The sequence below is a fragment of the Marmota monax genome, unplaced genomic scaffold (assembly GCF_021218885.2).
Source record: "Marmota monax isolate L192 unplaced genomic scaffold, Marmota_monax_Labrador192_F-V1.1 WCK01_AAM20220418_F8-fsc00023, whole genome shotgun sequence".
NCBI lineage: Eukaryota > Metazoa > Chordata > Mammalia > Rodentia > Sciuridae > Marmota > Marmota monax.
The window spans coordinates 457,396-474,824 of NW_026692907.1; the positions used below are offsets into that span (position 1 = coordinate 457,396).

General features: G+C 35.4%; 1 protein-coding gene across 4 annotated transcripts in view; it reads right to left on the reverse strand.

Moving 5' to 3' along the window:
- Positions 1-17,429, reverse strand: part of Eps15 (epidermal growth factor receptor pathway substrate 15) — a 142,281-nt gene that overhangs the window by 16,532 nt on the left and 108,320 nt on the right. For all 4 annotated transcript variants that reach the window (XM_046450856.2, XM_058581448.1, XM_058581449.1 and 1 more), the window contains exons 19-21: positions 16,833-16,868; positions 15,585-15,721; positions 13,598-13,667 (exon numbers count right to left, since the gene is read on the reverse strand). In XM_046450856.2, coding sequence (XP_046306812.1) covers positions 13,598-13,667; positions 15,585-15,721; positions 16,833-16,868 — 243 coding nt within the window. The remainder of the gene's footprint in view (positions 1-13,597; positions 13,668-15,584; positions 15,722-16,832; positions 16,869-17,429) is intronic.

Here is a 17,429-nt window from a genome sequence, read left to right on the forward strand (position 1 = left end):
TCCTCAGTAATTTTTCAAAGTATAAAGGGGACCAAAAGGCTGCTGTACTTGATGATTTCCAAAGTCATTGCTTATGGTATTTCAAAGGACTCCCTTCTTTCCTAATTATTTCTGTTGCTGTTGGAATAAGAGTCCAGGTAAAGGTAAAGTCTGGAGTTTTCTCTCATACCTCCAAAGAGTATGTCCATGGATCATTTTAAAATTTTCTATTAAAGTACTTTCATCTCTTTACTTAGTATTTTCCATTTCATTGTTTCTCCTATATAATTAGTATTCTTGCCCCCCCCCCTCAAATTTTGGGTTTCAAAGATTTATTAATTTTGTCATCTACATAGTAGAAAGGTAGACAGGTTAAGACTGTGGAAAGATCAATAGACACAGATTTGGAAACAAATTGATATGTGATGCTGGGACTCAGTTTCCCTTCCATAATATAGTCTGTTTAAGAAAACAGACTAAATAATGATTCTGAAACTACACGGAATCCCAAAAGGTGAAACAAGTGGATGGAATTTTCTTAACTTAAAATTCATTTTAAATTCAAATTTAAAATGTTTACTTATCATAATCAGAAGAAAGGAAAATGTATGTCAATAAAAAATCAACCAAACATAAAGAAATTCAGTAAGGAAGGAACTAAGGGACAAAAGCAACCAATATACAGAAAACAAACAGTAAAATGGAAATAATGCATTCTTTATTATTCTTTCTCTCTCTCTCTCTTTCTTTCTTTCTACCAGGGATTGAACCCAGGGGTGCTTAACCCATATTGAGCCATGTCCTTAACCCTTTCCATTTTTTTATTTTGAGAAAGGATATCTCTAAGTGCTTTGGGCCTTCTAAATTGCTAAAGCTGGCTTTGAACTTTCGATCCTCTTTCTACCTCAGCCTCCCAAGGCACTGGGATTACAGGCCTATGCCACTGCCCCCAGCTAGTAATGACTTTAAATGCAAATGGGTTAAATGCTATGGTCAAATGACATAGACTAGCTGGGTGAAGGTGGTGCTCACCTACAATCCCAGCGACTTGGGAGGCTGAGACAGGAGAATGGTGAGTTCAAAGCCAGTTCAGCAATTTAGCAAGGCATTTAGCAACTCAGTGAGACCCTGTCTCTAAATAGAGAATATATATATATATATGTATATAAAAGGGCTGGGGATGTGACTCAGTGGTTAAGCATCCCTGGGTTTAATCCCTGGTATCAAAAAGACAGACTGGCAGATTAGATTTAAAGAAAAAAGGACCCCACTATATGCAAGGCGTAGATTTTCAGTTTAGATCTAAAGATGTACATAAGTTGAAAGGGAAAATACAGAAAAAGATTTTTCTTGCAGATGGATAACAAGGGAATAGAGGGGATACATGAGTATCAGACTAAATAGATATTAAGTCTATAACTGCTATGAGAGACAAAGAAGGACATTATATAATGATGAAAGGAGAAATTTACCAAGATAATATAACTTTTATAAATATACAAATTACAGAGTTCTAAATATATGAAGCAAACCTTGACAGAGTTAGAGAGAGAAACAGTTCTACAGTTATATGGAGACTTCAATATCTCCCTTTCAATTGTGAATAGAATAGAACCCAGAAAATAAACAAGGAAATAGAGGGTTTTGAGTACTTTGGTGTTAGTCTAGAATGCAATTTAATTCTGCTGTTTCTTTATTGATTTTCTGTCTGGATCATGTGTCCATTACAGAAAGTGGGGGGTAAAAGTCCCTAGCTATTATTGTATTGGAGTCTCTCTCTTTTTAGGTCAATTAATATTTGCTTCATATATATTGGTGCATATATATTTACAATTGTTGTTTCCCTTTGTGGAACTGACTCCTTTATCTTGTGTGTGTGTGTGTGTGTGTGTTTTGATTGAGGATTGAACCATGCCATGGAGTTATTTCCAGAACTTTTTATTTTGAGATAGGGTCTCATTAAATTATTCAGGCTTCTCTTGAACTTATGGTCATCTTGCCTCAGACTCTTGAGTTGTTGGGATTATAGGTGTGGTGCTACCATGTCCAGCTCATACTATCATATAATGACCTTTTTTGTCAATCTTTATTGCCTAAGATTTAAAGTCTACTTCATCTGACACAAGTATGGTTATTTATTTTTCAAATTTTGAGACAGGGTCTCACTAAAGTTGCTCAGGGTCTCAATAAGTTGCTAAGACTGGCCTCAAACTTGTGATCCTCCTGCCTTGGCCTCTAAATTGGTAAGATCAGAGGTGTGAGCCACTGTACCTGGTATGTTTTAATTTCTTTCTTACTATATTTGGCTTGTTTATTATGTATTTAATTTTTTTTAGTTATAGATGGACACAATACCTTTGTTTTTTAATACAATCCCAGTGGCTTGTATTAAATGTGTATTTTTATGTGGTGCTGAGGATCAAACCCGGTGCCTCACACATGCTAGGCAAGCGCTCAACCATTGAGCTACAACCCCAGCCAGCCCTATTATATATTTTTGCTTTGTGGTTACCATGAAGTTTACAAAAGACATCTTTTATTTTCCATTTATTTATTTATTTTTAGGTGTCAATGGACATTTATTTTATTTATTTACATGTGGTGCTAAAAATTGAACCCAGGGCCTCACACATGCTAGGCAAGTGCTCTACCACTGAGTCACTACCCCAGCCCACAAGACATCTTTTAATATTTTAAAGTGATAGTATCATAACATAATCATAAATACAATAAAATAAACAACCAAAAAATCCGTGACATTGAATTTAGCAATGCTTTCTTGGTTATGACACTAAAAGCAAGGCAACAAAAGAAAAAAAGGTAAGAGTAGGTAAGACTGACTACATAAAAATTAAAAACTTCTGTACATCAATGGACAGTATCAACAGAATGAAAAGGCAACTTGTGGAATGGAATGGGACAAAGTATTTGCAAATCATGTACCTGATATGGGGTTAATATGCAGAATATATAAAGAACTCTTATAATTCAACAACAGAAAATCAACACAATTTAAAAGTGGGCAAAAATAGACATTTTTCCAAAGATAGACAAATGACCAATAAGCACATGAAAAGATGCTCAACATGACTTATTGTTAGGAAAATGCAAATTAAATCATTGAGATATCACTACACACCTACTAAGATGACTATTATTACAAAATAAACATAAAGTAGTAAGTGATGGCAAGGGTGTAGAGAAATTTGAACCCTTGTGCACTGGTAATAGGAATGTAAAATAGTACAGCTACTGTAGAAACAGTATGCCAGTTTCTCAAAAACTTAAAATAGAATTACCTTTTAATCCAACAATTCCACTTCTTAAATTCTACTCCTCCAAAATGAAAGCAGACACTCAAATAGTTAATTTGTACAATCATGTCCACAGCAGCATTATTCATACAGATGAAATGTGGAGGCAACTAAAGTGTTCATTAACAGAAGAATAAACAGAATGTAGTATCTGTATACAATATTATTCAGCCTTAAAAAGGTAGGAACTTCTGTTGTAGCATGCTACAACATGGATGAACCTTTAGGACATTACATTAAGTAAAATAAGTGAATCATAAAAGGACAAATACTTTATGATTCCACTTACATGCAGTACATTTACAAGTCAATATCATACAGACAGAAAAAATGATTGCTAGAGTTTGGTGAAAGTGAGGATGGGGAGTTATATAATGGGTATGAATATGAGTTTTGGAACAAAAAAAGTCTGGAGATGGATGATGGTGGTGGTTTCACAACAATGTGAATGTACCTAATGTTAATAAACTAGCTGCACATTTAAAAATAGTACACTTTAGGGCTGGGGATATAGCTCAGTTGGTAGAGTGCCTGCCTTGAATGCACAAGGCCCTGGGTTCAATCCCCAGCACCACACACTCACACACACACACACACACACACACACAAAGATAAACTTAAGCTGGGCAAAGTGGTATATGCCTATAATCCCAGTGGCTCAGGAGGCCGAGGCAGGAGGATTGTGAGTTCAAAGATAGCCCCAGAAACTTAATGAGGCCCTCAGCAACTTAGTGAGACCCTGTCTCTAAAAAAAAATACAAAAAATGTCTGAGGATGTGTCTCAGTGGTTAAGTGCCCGGGGTTCAAACCCTGGTACCCCCTCCCCCCACCAAAGTAAACTTTATGTTTTACCACATTTTTTTTTTCTTAAAGGAACATTTATTGTGACTAATCCGTGTATTCACGGGTGAATTTATTTATTTATTTTAAATATTTTTGTAGTTGATAAACCTTTATTTTTTTTTATTTATTCATACATGGTGCTGAGTATCTAACCCAGTGCCTCACACATTCCAGGCAAGTGTGCTACCACTGAGACACAGCCTCAGCCCCATGAATGAATTTATTTTTAAAATATATCATTAGCTTTGCCTAGGATCCTATTTCTTTCCTTAGAAAGCTTGGATAGTAAACTCATGCTAAAATTAGCATGGTAAATAAGCTAATGTAATAGAAAACCACTTTTAAGAAAAATTCATTTAATGCAACATATATGGTGTTTTTTTTTTTTGGTGTGTGTGTGTGTGTTTTACCATAATTTTTAAAAATCCACTTAGCAGAACAAAACAAATAATATCTGTCACGAGTTTCCACCAAAATCCTCATTCACTGGGCTTTTACCACGTGCTCTGAGTGTAATAGCTGACTCAATCATTTATTCAATAATATTACATGCCTAGGCATATTTTCAAGTTCTTGAAATGTACCAGTGAAAACAAAGATTCCAGTTCCTTATGGAGCTTAAATTCTAGTAGTAGGAGGGAATAGAAAACAACGTACATGGTATGCTAGAAAGTATGTCATGATGAAAGTAGAAAACAGTAGAGAATGGTAATGTGCAAGTACTGAGAAGGGCAGTATACTTGTAAATGGTAGAAAAGGCGGCCAAAGGAAGCTTCAACGAAAAGGTAGTATCTGAATCAAGATTTATTAAAGTTAATAGAGATCATCATGTGGTCAGATGTTTAGATGTGGAAAACATTAAAAATGAAGTTGCTATAAACAAAGACAGGGAAGGCACCAAGAGAAGCATGTTTGTGAAAGATAAGGTATTTGATGTTAGACATATTGTATTAGATGTACTTATCAGATATTCAAGTTGAAATGTCAAATAGGTAGTTGGATAAAGGAGCCTGCAGTTCTGGAAAGAGATGTGGCTAGAGAAACAAATCAGCATATAAATAGTATTTGAAGCTATGAAACTCTCCCAGGGGAGTATAGACAAAAGAAAAAGAAAAGACGTCAGGGACTAAGACCTGGGACAACACAACATTAAAATGTTGGGAAAACAGGAAGTCTCAGCAAAGGAAACTGAAGAAGATTGACCAGAACACACACCTCAGTGGCCTGCCCAGGGGATCCAGGCCTCGGTGGCTGGGTGTCCCCTAGGTGATCTGAGGATACTACTGCACAGGGGTCCAGGAGCTCTCCCAGAAGAGAGAAGGTGTGTGGTAGTTGACTTTTCGTCACTGTGACCACAAATGCCTTAGAAGGACAACTTAGAGGAGGAGAGGATTTTTGGTTTATGGCTTCTGAGGATTCTGTCCACTATCAGCCAGATCCATTTTTTTGGAGCCCAGGAGAGACAAACCGCTGTGACTCAGCACTAAACGATCCCACTGAAACAACTGGTTGGCCCTTCTGAACCTGCGGAGGTTAATACCAACCGAGCCTTCATAGGTAGTGGCCACAGGATTGAGACGGGGCTTGGGAGAGCCGGTCAGGACCCACCCGTTGCATCGGTCACCTGGCAAAGGGAACGAACTGTCGCCATTTGCATGGGATACCACCATGGCAGAGAACTGACGTCACCAGAATGCGGCGGAGGAGATAACTTCATTGAAACCGGCAGCGACAGATGTGTAACCCCCTAGCCCTTCCTCTCCACACAGCAGGGAAATCTTAAGGGCCCCTCCCAGCTCTCCAGTGAGCGCGATAGTCAGAATGAGGGAATCAGGAGTGGCGCGGAACCCCCGGCTACCGCTCCCACCAGTGCTGACAACTGAGGTCTCTTGCACCAGCTACCGGGGGCGTGGCTACCAGAGGGCAAGCAAAATTCGCTGAGGGTTCTCAGCCCCAAGCTCCACAAACTTAGGGTCTGAGGGAATGGCAAATGGGGAGAGTGTGCCCAGTCATTCAAGAAAATAGGGCTCCTGGGAGCAGCAGACCTGGCATGTAGCCAGTATTGTGGTGAGCGTCACCGGTGAGCGGGGCCTGGCTTGAGGAAAAGTGGGAAAGTGACTAGACACAAGAGAAGGCCCTAGGCACTCAGGATTGGAGACCCACCCAGTCTGGGAGGAGGAGCTACTGCACAGTGATTGGTTCCCGTGTATTGACAGGAGAAGCTTGGCCCGGTGGGCACAACTCCACCTACTGGAAGAGAAGTTAATCAGACTCTAAGATTGCATTTATTAAATTTTTTTTATTTGTTTTTTTTTTTTTCATTTTCATTTTTAAAATTTTTTTAAAATATTTTTTATTATTTTTTTAATTTTAATTTTTATTTTTTTGATTATTTTTAAAAATTTTTTTTCTTTTTTTATTTTCTATTTTTTTTCTTTTGTCTTTTCATTTCTTTTCAATTTCCTTATTCCCCCTTCCTTGAATTCTACCTGCTTACTCTCATTCTCTTTAGTGACTTCTTCTCTTCCCTTCTAATACCTTTTCTCCCAAGCATCAAATAAATTTATAGGAGTAAACAGTAACTCAGCAGTCAAACAGAACAAGAAGTAACATGAGCAGCATGAAAAAGCAAGGAAGAAAAGGAGTACAAACAATGCAGGACAGCTTAAATATTCAGGAGGACCTAGAGGCATCAGAAAAATGGCCAAATAAAGAACTCAAGGAATACCTTAGACAGATGGAATGGAATCTTAAAGAGGATATGAGACAGCAAATTCAAACAGTGAAAGAACACATTGAAAATGAATTACATAAACAGATAAAAGAAGCAAATAAGCATCTTTATCAGGAGATAGAGATTATAAAAAAATCAAACAATAATTCTAGAAATGAAGGAAACTATAAACCAAATTAAAAACTCAAATGAGAGTATCACTAACAGAGTGGAGCAAGTAGAAGCCAGAACGTCAGATAATGAAGACAAAATATATCATCTTGAAAAGAGTCTAGCCAACTCAGAAAGGCTGGTAAAAAATCACGAGAAAAACATCCAAGAGATATGGGATAACATAAAAAAACCAAACTTAAGAGTCATCGGGATAGAGGAAGGTATAGAGGTTAAAACCAAGGGAATGTGCAACCTGCTGAATGAAATAATTATAGAAAACTTTCCAGAAATAAAAAAGGAAATGGATATACAAATTGTCGATGCATACAGGACACTGAGCATACAAAATCACAGTAGACCAACACCAAGACACATTGTTACGAAGATATCCAATATACAGAACAAAGAGAAAATATTAAAAGCTACAAGAGAAAGGAGGCAGATTACATTCAGGGGTAAACCAATAAGGTTAACAACGGATTTTTCATCACAGACGCTGAAAGCGAGAAGATCCTGGAACAACGTATTTCAAACACTGAAAGACAATGGATGCCAACCAAGAATTTTGTATCCAGCAAAATTAAGCTTCAGGTACAACAACAAAATAAAAATCTTTCATGATAAACAAAAGTTAAAAGAATTTGCAGCCAGAAAACCAGCACTGCAAAGCATCTTGAGCAAAACACTACACGAGGAAGAAATGAAAAACAATAACCAAAACCAACAGTGGGAAGTACCTCAGTAAAGACAGAGGGTGGGGGGAAAGCAAATCATGGAGAAACAAACTAAATTAAAAAAAAAAGATAAATAATCAAACATGGCTGGAAGTACAAACCATATATCAATAGTAACTCTAAACGTTAATGGCTTAAACTCTCCAATAAATCGACATAGGCTGGTAACATGGATTAAAAAAACAAATCCAACAATATGCTGCCTCCAGGAGACACATCTGATTGGAAAAGACATACACAGGCTGAAGGTGAAAGGTTGGGGAAAATATACCATGCACACGGTCCTCGTAAGCAAGCAGGGGTGGCCATCCTCATATCGAATAAAATCGACTTCAAGACTAAGTTAATCAAAAGGGATAAGGAAGGACATTATATACTGTTAAAAGGAACCATTCACCAACAAGACATAACAATCATCAATATTTATGCACCAAATAAGGGTGCTGCGACGTTCATAAAACAAAACTCTCCTCAAGTTCAAGAATCAAACAGACCACAACACAATAATTATGGGTGACTTCAACACACCTCTCTCACCATTGGACAGATCCTCCAAACAAAAGTTGAATAAAAAAACTATAGAACTCAATATCACAATCAATAACTTAGACTTAACTGACATATTTAGAATATATCAACCATCATCAAGTGGATATACTTTTTTCTCAGTAGCACATGGATCCTTCTCAAAAATAGACCATATATTATGCCATAGGGCAACCCTCAGTAAATATAAAGGGATGGAGATAATACCATGCATTTTATCTGATCATAATGGAATGAACTTGGAAATCAATGATAAAAGAAGGAAGGAAAAATCCTACATCACATGGAAAATGAACAATATGTTACTGAATGATCAATGGGTTACAGAAGACATAAAGGAGGAAATCAAAAAATTCTTAGAGATAACTACTGAAAAAATTGACAAAACTAAAAAGTTGGTTCTTCGAAAAAATAAATAAGATCAACAGACCCTTAGCCATGCTAACGAAGAGAAGAAGAGAGAACTCAAATTACTAACATACGGGATGAAAAAGGCAATATCACAACAGATGCTACAGAAAGAAGATAGTGAAGACATCGATAAATTTCTTAAGTCATATGATTTGCCCAGACTGAGTCAGGAGGATACACACAATTTGAACAGACCAATATCAATGGATAAAATAGAAGAAGCAATTCAAAAGACTACCAACCAAGAAAAGCCCAGGACCGGATGGGTATACAGCGGAGTTTTACAAAACCTTTAAAGAAGAATTAATACCAATACTTTTCAAGTTATTTCAGGAAACAGAAAAAGAGGGAGCTCTTCCAAATTCATTCTATGAGGCCAACAATCGCCCTGATTCTGAAACCAGACAAAGACACCTCAAAGAAAGAAAACTACAGACCAATATCTCTAATGAACCTAGATGCAAAAATCCTCAATAAAATTCTGGCGAATCGGATACAAAAACACATCAAAAAAATTGTGCACCATGATCAAGTAGGATTCATCCCTGGGATGCAAGGATGGTTCAATATACGGAAATCAATAAATGTTATTCACCACATCAATAGACTCAAAGATAAGAACCATATGATCATCTCGATAGACGCAGAAAAAGCATTCGACAAAGTGCAGCATCGCTTTATGTTCAAAACATTAGAAAAACTAGGGATAACAGGAACTTACCTCAACATTGTAAAAGCTATCTATGCTAAGCCTCAGGCTAGCATCATTCTGAATGGAGAAAAATGGAAGGCATTCCCTCTAAAATCTGGAACAAGACAGGGGTGCCCTCTATCACCACTTCTATTCAATATAGTTCTCGAAACACTGGCAAGAGCAATTAGACAGACGAACGAAATTAAAGGCATAAAAATAGGAAAAGAAGAACTTAAATTATCAATATTTGCGAGTGACATGATTCTATACCTAGAAGACCCAAAAGGGTCTACAAAGAAACTACTAGAACTAATAAATGAATTCAGCAAAGTGGCAGGATATAAAATCAACACACATAAATCAAAGGCATTTCTGTATATCAGTGACAAAACTTCTGAAACGGAAATGAGGAAAAACACCCCATTCATAATATCCTCAAAAAAAAAAAAATACTTGGGGATCAACCTAACAAAAGAGGTGAAAGATTTATACAATGAAAACTACAGAACCCTAAAGAGACAAATAGAAGAAGATCTTAGAAGATGGAAAAATATACCCTGTTCATGGATAGGCAGAACTAACATCATCAAAATGGCGATATTACCAAAAGTTCTCTATAGGTTTAATGCAATGTCAATCAAAATCCCAATGGCATTTCTTGTAGAAATAGATAAAGCAATCATGAAATTCATATGGAAAAATAAAAGACCCGGAATAGCAAAAGCAACTCTAAGCAGGAAGTGTGAATCAGGTGGCATAGTGATACCAGATTTCAAACTATACTACAGAGCAATAGTAACAAAAACAGCATGGTACTGGTACCAAAACAGGCGGGTGGACCAATGGTACAGAATAGAGGACACAGAGACTAATCCACAAAGTTACAACTATCTTATATTTGATAAAGGGGCTAAAAGCATGCAATGGAGGAAGGATAGCATCTTCAACAAATGGTGCTGGGAAAACTGGAAATCCATATGCAACAAAATGAAACTGAATCCCCTTCTCTCACCATGCACAAAAGAAGTTAACTCAAAATGGATCAAGGAGCTTGATATCAAATCAGAGACTCTGCGTCTGATAGAAGAAAAAGTTGGCTCCGATCTACATATTGTGGGGTCAGGCTCCAAATTCCTTAATAGGACACCCATAGCACAAGAGTTAATAACAAGAATCAACAAATGGGACTTACTTAAACTGAAAAGTTTTTTCTCAGCAAGAGAAACAATAAGAGAGGTAAATAGGGAGCCTACATCCTGGGAACAAATCTTTACTCCTCACACTTCAGATAGAGCCCTAATATCCAGAGTATACAAAGCACTCAAAAAATTAAGCAATAAGATAACAAATAACCCAATCAACAAATGGGCCAAGGACCTGAACAGACACTTCTCAGAGGAGGACATACAATCAATCAACAAGTACATGAAAAAATGCTCACCATCTCTAGCTGTCAGAGAAATGCAAACAAAACCACCCTAAGATACCATCTCACTCCAGTAAGATTGGCAGCCATTATGAAGTCAAACAACAACAAGTGCTGGTGAGGATGTGGGGAAAAGGGTACTCTTGTACATTGCTGGTGGGACTGCAAATTGGTGCGGCCAATTTGGAAAGCAGTATGGAGATTCCTGGGAAAGCTGGGAATGGAACCACCATTTGACCCAGCTATTGCCCTTCTCGGGCTATTCCCTGAAGACCGTAAAAGAGCGTACTACAGGGATACTGCCACATCGATGTTCATAGCAGCACAATTCACAATAGCTAGACTGTGGAACCAACCCAGATGCCCTTCAATAGATGAATGGATAAAAAAAATGTGGCATTTATATACAATGGAGTATTACTCTGCACTAAAAAATGACAAAATCATGGAATTTGCAGGGAAATGGATGGCATTAGAGCAGATTATGCTAAGTGAAGCTAGCCAATCCCTAAAAAACAAATGCCAAATGTCTTCTTTGATATAATGAGAGCAACTAAGAACAGAGCAGGGAGGAAGAGCAGGAGGAAAAGATTAACATTAAACAGAGACATGAGGTGGGAGGGAAAGGGAGAGAAAAGGGAAATTGCATGGAAATGGAAGGAGACCCTCATTGTTATACAAAATTACATATAATTACAGTAGATGGGGTAGAGAGAGAAGATGGGAGGGGAGGGGAGGGGGAATAGTAGAGGATAGGAAAGGTAGCAGAATACAACAGTTACTAATATGGCATTATGTAAAAATGTGGATGTGTAACCGATGTTCTGCAATCTGTATTTGGGGTAAAAATGGGAGTTCATAACCCACTTGAATCTAATGTATGAAATATGATATGTCAAGAGCTTTGTAATGTTTTGAACAACCAATTTAAAAAAAAAAAAAAAAAGAATGACCAAACAGACAGGGAGAGGCAGGTGGAAAACCAGAGACCTCATTTGAATATGGATTCATCAACTACTACTACTACTACTACTACTTCTTTAACCTTGTGAAAATTACTTTATCTCTCCACACCTTGATTTTCCTTGTATGCTGTTTACAATAAACATAATACCCATTATCTCATCTTAGAATTAAGTATAGGAAAATGGTTAGCACATGGAGTGTTGGAACTCTTTAAGTGCTCAATAAATGGTAGTTATTATTATGATTAAAAACAATAAACCCTCCTAGGCTATAGTCATTTACTCTATCACTTTACCTAACTATTTCTCTATCAACTAGCTCTTTGTCAAAATGTCTATTTTCTTATTTTCAAACATGCCCTGTATTTCCTGTCTCCCAGCCTGGTTCAGATTACTCTCTTAGTGTCACATAATATCTCTTTTCATATCTACTTGCTAAAATTCTAGCCCATTCTTTTGAAGCATACCACAAAAGCCATCTTTGGCTTTGAAATCACTCAAAATTTACCCTTAATGTGATCTCCTTTATTTTACATCTTTAAAGTTTTAATCAACTCTCATGGCACTTACCACTTCCTTAGTGTGGGCAATCAAGAGTTAATTATATTCTCCTTTTATTCTCTTAAGTTATCTTCTCAAATTACCTAATATCCCTAGCAATATATTAATTCATCAATTTAATAATAAGGATCTAAAAAAGATGCACATGTGTTTTTAAAAAGGTATGATTTAACCACTATTACTACAAGTCTTTTGGAATTTTCATTTGCTCTTGTTCTACATTGTTTAAATCAATACCTGACATTACATTAAATCCTGTTTACTACGCATCTGCCTTTTATATTCCTCACTCTCGCTACTCCTATTGAGAGTTAATTTTCAACCTTGAAACAAATAACACACTGTGCTAAATCTCATTATAATCTGTTCAATATAATAAATCCAAGTTCTTAAAGCATTTCTACTAATCTATCTATGCTCATAATTCTTAATTTGTTGCACTCAGCAACACAGAAAAGCAAAGCATCCTACTTTCAGCATGACATAGAAGTATTAACATGTTTGTGTTTATTTTCCTTTAATTTCCTGCTCTGCTACACATTAGCTGGCTTTTTAATCTGTTTTATTATTAAATAAACAGTGGGGAAGAAGCAGAGTTACTTAGTTAAAAAAAAGCTTTAAACTCCATCAGTCCTAGATTTGAATCTAGTAAACTGCTGGTCTACCTGGATCAAATCTGTTGAACTATATAATCTCAATCAAGTTACTTAATATTTCTGGTCCTCAGTTTCTAGATGTTTGAAGTGGAATTATTACTTAAGAGGTCATTAAAAAAATGAAAAATTAGATAATACAAATAAAGTATGAAGATTGTATGCTAAAATAACATTTAGCTTTTCTCTGTATTATTAACAGAATCTTTTCACATTTGTAAAACAATTTTCATTATCTGTTTGAAGTCACTATCTTTTCACTTAGCCCAACATCTATAAGAGTCAATGCTGACTTAAGTAACACTATCTTTATAAAGCAAAAAATTATTATTGGTTTTACAAATATTGGTTATAGTATATATTCTAGAAAGATCTTTAACCTTAGAAATAACAGAGATAATGAACAATACAAGGAGAAAGTAATAAACAAATGACTGACACTATTATTATTGGTAGGTTATAATTAGATAGAACTGTGCTATAATTTTAAATCCATAATTAACTGGACCAAAAATATACAGACAAAAATATTAAAGGGTAATTAATGTTTCATAGTCTGTAAATTTGATTAATTATTTCTTTACCTGAATCACTTGCTGCAATAACAATTGTCCCACCAGGAGCAAAAGGATCATTGTGCTTCAATGTTTCTACCTAAACAAATTACACAAATCCATGACTAAGAGATACAACATTTCATAGCTGAAACTTAACTTTAACTCTCAAGAAAATATTCTTTACAAATTCTAAATTAATTCAAGAACACAAATATTAGGAACAAATGTTTTCCCCTACTGATCTTCAGTCTTATTAAGTGGAAATGATACATATTATTTTTAAATTAATTCTTGAACTGTGCAACATCCATTCCAAAGAGTACATGAAATGTACATATGGTTTAATAAGTATTAGATGAACATCCATGTAATAATTTCCCAAGAAGTTGCCAACACCTCAGAAGATGTCACGTGCCCCTCCCTAATTACAACCCCATTCCTCCGCTGCTGAGGTGATTATTACCATGATTTTGGTGGTACTCATTTCTTCATAGCATTGCTACTTGTACAGTTGCAAGCTATTTTAACTATTTGTTCTGAAATAATTTAAACAGACAGAAGAGTTGTAAAGATAACAGTTACCAAACACCCTTCACCTAGCATCCTCTAATGTTACTATTTCATATAATCATAGAACATCTGTTAAAACTGGGGAATTAATATTGGTACAAAACTATAAAGCATGGATTTTATTTGGATTTTACCAGTTTTTCCATTAATGTTCTTTTTCTACTTCAGGATATCATGGTCTATTCAGGATGCACACTATTTTCATAGATTTCCTGGAACTTCATATCATAAAATCCTTTGTTTTTATTTCCTAACTGTTACCTAAAAATAATTCTAGCATTCTGATCCTCAGAGGAAACAAACAGCTTTCGTTAAAAAGAAAACTGCTGCTTTTGATAATAAACTATGTGAAAGTTTGGAATCAAGTTGCACAATTAGTGGATATAAGAGGTGAGGATTTTACCTGTCAATCAACTGCCCCTATCTCAGTCCAGTTTACTTGTACAACATGAAACTACTGTCTCAAAAACTAAGTCTCCAAATAAAAAGAAAGATACAAACAAGCAAAAAACTCTCAGTCCATCCACAACTATTGAAATTGCGTGACAGATACATGGAGGAGGTTTGTTACTTCGTTTTGAGTACTTTCAAATATCTATAATATAAAGGTCATCAGATAATAAAGCACTCACCTCTATGACCTTAGGCACGTTAAGTTAGTATTTTTTTTTAGTCCCATATTTTATTTTTGAAATGGAGATACCAACACCTACCTTTTTATGTGAAGATCACAAATAATAAACGAGAAACACATAGAAACACTTGGGTCATAGTATATGGTTATTAAAATAGTGGTTGTTATTGCAGATATGTATATACTCAAGAAAGCTTGACATTTAGTGGGAATTTATATTTCTATACAAGATTAATATTCCAGATGTCTCCATTGTTCCTTTTACAGTAATTTTCAATAATATACCAAATATTTCTGGCAAGATTTACTTAAGACTGGTTTTTGGATTTCTAGTTATTTATTTTTAATATCCTGAATGGGATAAAATTTGACTCCTTCTCAAGGATGAACTTAATTTTTGAACACTATAAGTCAGTATACTCAATTGTTAGTGGTTGATCAAACTATGAATAACAAACCTGAACCAAAAACTAAATGGATTGAGATGAGACAGAATTCTTATTTTCTCCTCAAAACTGGGAATTAAATCCAGGGGACTCTACCTCTGATCTACTCAGATCTTTTGATTTTTCTATTTTAAGACAGGGAATTGCTAAGTTGACTGGCCTCAAACAAATAGTCCTCCTGCCTTAGATATCCAAGTAGCTGGGATTATAGGCATGCACCAAGGTTCTGGATGAGATAGAAATTCTTATATTACCCATTAGTAATAATCTAAGGGATGATTCTTTCATCACTATACATTTCAAGAAATTCACTTAGGACAATAGTTATCCACTCAAATTAACAGTTTTAAATCCTCCCACTTACTGATGTATTATTGCTCTGGCTGGATGCACTAAAAGGGTCGTTACTTAAAGTGGCAAAAAGATCAGTAGAAGACTGCTTGAAGAAAGAGTCAGATGCAAATGGATCTGAACCTTTGAAAGGATCACCACCAAATGGATCTAAGAAAATAAAGCACAAATAAAATAAATTAAAAACATCATTACAGTAAACTTCCTATAACCTGAAGACAGGCATCACAATTGCCTTAATTAAAGGACATTTTGAAGTCTTGCAGAATCTAAAATAGGTGATAAGATATAGAGCTTTTCACCTACTAAACTACTTTTAAAGTTAGCACATAATTTTAAGAGATCTAATTTTAAGTGCCCTTATTCTATGCTATCATAACTAAAGGAAACAGCAACAAACACTTAAATATATTTCCCTTTCTGAGTTTAAAGCTAACAGCCAATACTTTGGAACAGGTTCAGGAAACAAAACTAAACTGTAAACAAGATTGCTTTATTCTAATGAAAAATCCCAGAAAAAGAATACCTTAAAAAGTCCAATACTAAAAGGCAGCAGAATACAACAGACACTAGTATGGCAATATGTAAATCAATGGATGTGTAATTGATGTGATTCTGCAATCTGTATACGGGGTAAAAATGGGAGTTCATAACCCACTTGAATCAAAGTGTGAAATATGATATATCAAGAACTATGTAATGTTTTGAACAACCAACAATAAAACTTTTAAAAAAAAGTCCAATACTGAGTAATTCTTCAAGATGTTTCCTTTTTCCCCATTCGAATGAATAGGCTATAATCTTAGGAAAATAAAATTATATTCTAACCCTGTAGTATGTAGATTCATTATGCTCATCTAATCTTTAGCTAGAGAGATTAGAGCCAATAGTATTTAAAGCAATATTAAAGATTATTAAAAAGTAAAACTGAGACTGGAGGTATAGTTCTCCTAGCATATGTGAGGTTATGGGTTCGATCTCCAGAACCACAAATACACACACACACACACACACACACACACACACAGTACAGCTAACAGTTTATTAAGCAAATTCACAAGAACCTATGACTCTCTTACTGAAAATGCCAGGCATATGCAGTATCTTATTTTAGACTATGGCTTTAAAGCAGCTTCAACTCAATAAATAAGAAGCTTATTTCCTATAACTCTCCAACATTGTTAACTCTCCTAAATACAAAATAAGCCTACAATAAGCAGAATTGAATTAAAGCTAAGATGTAATGCAATAATGTACTGACCAATTTTCCCAAAAGGATCATCCTTGAAAGGATCACCTGGATAAAATAAGGAGAAATCAAAATAACAAAATTTATTCTTGTGGCACCATTACTTAAAGGATAACTTTTTTAAAAAGGGTAACTCTTAAAAAAACTTTCATGTTAAACAAAAGTCAAATTTTTTAAAGCTAAGTTAGTTTCAATTACTCTACCTCCAAGCAAATAAAATTATGAATGTCATTCACCTTAGGAAATATTTAAAATAATAAAGAATTTTAAAAAATAAAAGATAAAGGCTGAACTGAAATACACCTCAAAAGAGACAAATTTGAAACAGAACCTACTATACTTACCTTGATCACAAGCAGAAGTTACAAATGAAGGGGAAGATGGGCACAACAGCATTAATTTTACTAAAAAATATCTGCAGAAATGAAGACACTGAGCTTCACTGAAGCAAAGGAGAGAGAGAGAGAGAGAGAGAGAAAGAGTCCAGAGGCAAAACCCTTATTTTTATGGCCATTTGATTTCTGACAAGAGTACCAACAATACACAGTGCAGAAACAACAGTCTTTGCAACAAAGTTTGGGGACAACACAACCCCTACACCTCATATCA